This window comes from Phyllobates terribilis, unplaced genomic scaffold (assembly GCF_046119375.1).
Source record: "Phyllobates terribilis strain yellow unplaced genomic scaffold, ASM4611937v1 Scaffold_11__3_contigs__length_659146591, whole genome shotgun sequence".
Taxonomy (NCBI): Eukaryota; Metazoa; Chordata; class Amphibia; order Anura; family Dendrobatidae; genus Phyllobates; species Phyllobates terribilis.
In genome coordinates this window covers 480,379,181-480,385,180 of record NW_027362771.1, presented here as the reverse complement: position 1 = coordinate 480,385,180, position 6,000 = coordinate 480,379,181, and the positions used below count along the sequence as shown (strand labels likewise).

General features: G+C 42.0%; 1 protein-coding gene across 6 annotated transcripts in view; it reads left to right on the top strand.

Annotated features, from left to right (window-relative positions):
* Positions 1–494: 494 nt before the first annotated feature.
* MEGF11 (multiple EGF like domains 11) overlaps positions 495–6,000 on the top strand; it is a 752,211-nt gene continuing 746,705 nt past the window's right edge. For 2 of the 6 annotated variants that reach the window (XM_073653443.1, XM_073653439.1), the window contains exon 1: positions 967–1,151. In XM_073653443.1, the coding sequence (XP_073509544.1) occupies positions 1,079–1,151 (73 nt within the window). In that variant the 5' untranslated portion in view covers positions 967–1,078. Of the gene's footprint in view, positions 912–966; positions 1,152–1,971; positions 2,068–6,000 lie in introns of those variants that run through there. The other 4 variants (XM_073653441.1, XM_073653440.1, XM_073653444.1 and 1 more) reach the window with 4 other exon arrangements.

The following is a 6,000-nucleotide window of genomic DNA, read 5'->3' as shown; positions in this document are numbered from 1 at the left end:
ATACTGATAGTGGGGCCGTGGCCTTATGGGCAGCACCATGGCTCACTGTAGCGCTGGGGTCCTAGGTTGAAGTCCCACCAAGGACAACATCTGGAAGGAGTTCATATGTTCTCCCTGTGTTTGTGTGGGTTTCCTCTGGGTTCCTCCACACTCCATAGCCTTACTGATAGGGACTGTAGATTGTGAGCCCCAATGGGGACAGAGATAATGATGTCGGTAAAGTGCTGTGGAATTGATGGCGCTATATAAGCGAAGCATAATAATTAATAACCTTTAGAAACTATGATTTTTGGATTTATGAAGTAATGTAGCTTTTTTATGTCATGACCCCAGATGGATTTGTATTTAACTCTTTGGAGCTGCATTATTTCTGCAGTAAGTTTAGTTGCAGTCCATGTAACAGCACAGATCACACATGGTTGTGCCGCTCAGTACAGATGGCTGTGCCCAGGGATAAATGTCTATGAGCTGCCTGACTTGTGCACCACCTGAGCCAGCTGCTGTGCCCGCAGTCGGTGCCCTGTCTGGGCGGCACTGGGCAGCAGTGTTACAGCAGCAGTAGCAGCCGCCCGCGTACAGCAGAGCAGTGCAGCTAATGGCTTATTCAGCAGCCTGACCTGTGATCAATGATCCGGGCTGCGCATTAGCGGCGGAGCAGCCGAGCACCGAGCACACCGCCAGCATCCAGGGGACCAGGATTGAGTCATCACCGAGGGGAGGGGACCTGGTCCCGCTTGGAGCAGCAGCAGCAGAGCCGGAGACACGTGGGGAGCAGCCCGGAGGCTGGAGAGGGAGGGAGGGGGCTGTCGGGTGTCGGTGCTGATCCTCTGCACAATGACTGACAGGAGAGCAGGAGACAGGAGACCTCTCTGATCACCACCCCATTACCACTGCTGCTGGTGGGACAGGAGGTAAGAGGAGGACTGGGGGCACTGTGCATGGGCAGGACAGTGCCAGGGTACCACCTGTATCTGCTCAGTGGAGCTGCACACACAGATCACCTGGATGTATTAGGTGGCAGTGCTCTTGTGATAGTTTATTGCTACTTTCCTGCTGGCACCCAGGGGGTTAACTCCCCATGCAGCCACATGGGTCTAGCACTTGTTTTTGGACTCTGAACAGCATTCCAAGCATTGCACTCCCCAGCAGCGGTGAGTACAGGCAGCCACTTCCAGAGCCCACTGCCCATTATGGCTAGTAGCCCTGACACTGCTGGAGTAGCCTGCAATGCAGAGCTCTGATGGTGGGAGCAGACTTGCAGACTCGGGGTTAAATTGCCAGGTGTGTGTGTGTTTTTTAGATCCCCTGGTGAAGAGGTGTGCTCCTTAAATCTAGGGGAGTGACTATATTTAGGAATCCATAGGAGTTGTCAAGTGATTGTATATATCCCCCTATAAGGAGCCAGGTGTGTGATTAATTCTATCAGCCCTGTGGGCTTGTAAAGCTTTTCATTGATGCGGTGGCTATTGTCAAAGTCATTTTGAGATCTTGTACTATGCACACACTTCTGACTGGTGCCCCCAGTCTGATCTACAGGAGGTGGCATAATAGGGCAAACTTGGGCTTGTTATACAATTGGGCATTGCAGACAAATGCTGATGGTCTGCAGCATCAGATGGTGCTGATTTTAAGGCAAATATTGTCACCCCGAACTCACATGGCTACTCACATCTGGCACCCCCTTGTTACACTGCCACTTTGATGCCAACACCTCCACCAGCATGGCATTCTAGTACATAACAGTGCAGAGTGGACAGCAGGTGCTTAATGCAGCATTTAGGGACCAGATGTAACAGCCTGCAAGGTCCACAGACTTTTTTTTATCCCCTTGTTTTGCATAATGCTGTTGTCTGTATCATTTGCTATAGTTGGATGTATAGAGAATATTTATGACTATAGAGAGCAGAGTTTGATATATTTAGCCTGGCAATAGAATTTACAATGCTAATTGTAACCTGGGTGTGTATTGTAGAAATTCTGTATAATCAGCCTCTTAAATACTAGTGCAGGAATACCATGAAGTGTCCATACACACAGTGCTCCAAGTCTCTGCAACCATTGCAGGAGGTATGCTATTACTCTCTGTTTTCTGCATGTTTCTTCTTCAGCCCAATTCTGCTTTTGACATTCACTTTAGTGTAATGATGACATTTGCGGCCAATCTCTTTAATAGCATCATCCAGGCTACATCTTATTTTTGCAAAATGCTCTGAACTTATAATTGTGATGGTTGCATTTTCTGCACTGCTTTCATGTTCCCAGGAAAAAAAAGTGTTTTTTTTTTTTGTATTTTTGGGTGATGGAGGCAGTGGAGAGTCTGCTCCTTACTACTGGAAATAGCTGATAAACATTCATTTCACCAGGGTCTGCTTCTGTTCTCCCAGCTTGTATAATGTAAAGTTGCTAAAATTAAAGGGGTTCTTCTAATAAGGATTTTCTGAGCTGCTGCTGCGATAAGAACATCTTTCCCTTTACTTTTAGCTAAAGTTTTCATGAAATCTACAGTAAGGAACAGAAAGGTTTTAATTATATAACCGCCAGGCTCGCTGTAAGAAATTGTTCATGTGTTTCTATTTTTAACCCATTCTACAAATACCAGGTGTAGCTTGTTCCTTTCCTCCATGCTTTATTTCAATGAGTCACATTCTATATAGAGAGCCATTGTTTTTCTAATTAGCATCTATGTATTAGAAAAAAAAAAGAGCTAATCCGAGATAAATGTAAATTATGAGTTATGGCGTTACTCGTGGTGATATTTTGTATTTTGGCATCAGATGTGTCCATGTGCAAATGATACTTTATGTTGTTTGTAAATAGAGGTTTTCTTGTAAACTATAAACTGTTGAATCCAAGATCTGTCAAAGGGGATTATAATGAAGGGCTCTCAAGAAAAGCTTCTAAATAACAAAGGTTTAGCATAGTTGATTATTAGTTCTAACAAGGTTTGAAATGCATCAGATTTGTCATATTTTTTGTATGGATCCACTCATTTTAATGGAATTCTAATAAAGGACTTTAATTTGATGGGATGGATGTGCCAAACTTTTCCTCTTCCTATTTTATATAGCAAACCCAGAATGGTGTGTTTGGTGCCCTTATTATAAAAGTAGGCAAAATTAGTAGAGAATTCAGGAATCAAACGTTGGAGGAGGCACAAAGATCATTTTGGGTAAATTCAGATTTGTTGCAAACATTTCTTCAAGCGTTCCATTAATCTAAACAGGGGGTTTGGGAAAAAATCCACGTGCTTGCTGCAGAAACAGCCCTAAGATGTATGGTACTGATTCTCAGTCTCAAAAATGTCTGCAATAAATCTGCTTGTGAATATATCATGAGTGATATATATAATGGTTTTAATTGATGCAAAATTTGCACTTCATATTTCTCTTCCTGTATACTTAGATGACACAAAGCTTTGTAGTTGTAGATGCCATACAGAATCTTATATCCCTGTTAGGTGACCTGAATAAATTAACTAAATGAACAGCAAAATGGCTAAGATATATATTTTAAGGCAGAAAAGAAGCATGTTACTTATACCCTGAATGGATCGCTGTTGGGTGAGTGTATAATGGAGAAGGCTTTGGGAGCAATTGTTGATCATAATGCCAGTCTGCTGCATCAAAAGCCAACAATATAATGTATTTTTTTAGGAAGGGCATAGTGTCTTGAAAAGAGTGCATTTAACCACTTGTGTGACCATATTGTGAGCAGGCACTCCAGTTTTGGGCACCAGTCAAAAAGATTTCAGAGAGCTGAAAAGAGTTGGAAGAAGGGCAACCATACGTATAAGATGTATGGAGATTCTTAGTTATTGCTTAGCAAGACTAAAAGTATTTACCCTAAAGAAGAAAAAGCAGAGGGGTATAGGATAACTTTATATAAATATGTATATGGCCCTTATAAAATAAATGATTATTTTCCCAGTCCTAACATTGAATTGCTTATGGTTAAAGGAAGTGTAATTTCATCTAAGACCACGGCCCCACTATCAGTATTGGGTCAGTATTCGGTCAGTATTTTTTCTCAGGAGTGGGAGCCAGAACCAGGTGAGGAACAATCAGAGAAAAGGTATAATAGAAACAAGTCACCAATTGTGCATTTATCACCCACTCCTGGATTTATCACCCACTCCTGGTTTTGGCTCCCACTCCTGAGAAAAAATACTGAACCAAATACTGATAGTGGGGCAGTGGCCTAAGTTGTAAAGCTGGTTGCATCCTAAAGTTATGTACCTGCTTCCACAGGATTTGTTAATGACTGAAGGTGTGGGTAGATTTAAGAAAGAATCAGATATCTTCTTTGTAAATTGCGATATATAGGGTTACTGGTAGTAATGTAAAACGATGATCGATGGATGTATCTGATAGCCAGCAGGCATTAGAAAGGATACTTTTCCACTTTATGGCCAATGGGGTCATCATAATATAAATTTACCTTTCTTTAGAAAAACTAGGGTTTGCAGGTATAAAAAGATCTTCCCTGTATTTGTTGTATATAGGTGCCTATACTTGCTTCCAGGAGAATAAAGTTCTGCCTATGACTTGTACTTTTAGGATTTTTCAATATATCAATCCAAATTATTTACTTTTGATGATATGGGATCAAAAGTTATCACAAGAAACCCATTAATGATGAAGCTGGGGTAAGCCGAGAGAACTAATCACATGGAAGTGATGCATTTTCTCTTATTGTAAAATGCTGCTGAAGTCAATAGGATTCATCAATAAATTAGTTTTATCAGGTTTTGTGAAAGAAAAGTAAAAGTTTTGCCATACATATTAGACATCTTTCTGCTAAACGCTCACTCAGTTGACAACTGTTCCTCCTGCCCCATTTTCTAGCCCATATGCATTCAGTACTGCAAGACTTAAGTGATGGTTTATCTCTCCTAAAAGCCAAAAATAATGTTAAAATCCATCAGTCCAATACTTCTTTCCACTGACATCAATGTGTCAATGGAGAAATGTCAGGACCCCGCAATACACCTTCCATATACTTTAAATGGTTGGTTGAAATTGGTGGGTTATGTCAACATTAATGTAATGTATGTGGCCACCTTAAGGAAGAACAATATTGTGAATAAGCTCTACATTAACATATATTAGGAATTGTAAATTACATTCACTTTTATGTCCTGCTGCTTTGCTCCATTGTGTCATGTGGTTCTTGAAATAGGAGACCCAGCTGTGTCAGTCATTCTAGCAAGGTGCAGTATGGATGTAGATGTAAGACAAGGAAATTCCTACATGTGATGAATTTCAAGCGCTAGGGACTTTATAGTATTTGTGTGTTTGGATATTGTCCTATGGTATCTGTTATTTTATACTTAGCCCATGTGTTCCCCCCCAAAAGCTGACTTTATGTGACCCCCCCAGTACTTGTTGCCATCATTGTATCAAAGAATCCAGTTTGCATGGAAAACGATTAACCTTCTGTGCTACAAACACAAACTGAGCAAATTTTAATTTCTAAGATCAACTTCTAGTCTTTGGTGACCCATAATGCATTTCGGTGCTAGGTGCTCCATTTCCCCGTGGCAGTGATTGGGGCGCCCATCCATCACCATGGTTCCTCTTTTCCCAAGGGGACATCCTCTCCCAGCTGGGTCGGTAGTTATAGAGCGAGGCAAAGTGGTGTCACTTAGCATTGCTGATCCCATTTGTTCTGCACTAAGAAGAATGTCCTGTCACAAAGCAGCTCTTTCCTTTGGCCTCAGAGAGCGATAAGGCAGGAGAAGGGGGGGAGAAGCGAAGCTTTTTTTGACTATTTAAAACTCATTCATTGATAAACTGAGCACGCTGTATTCCTGGAGCAGTCTGCTTCATAGGGAGAACAGGACATCAAATGTTACAAGAGAAGCGGGCTTTGGGTGGGTGCGTGCAGACAGTAAGTGATTACCTCGCTCCTGCTGAGGAGTCTGCAACCTATGACACGGCTTCTTCTTGTTCTATCAATATTATTTTACGGCTTGGTAGTGTAAAGCAGCCTGGTCGGGGC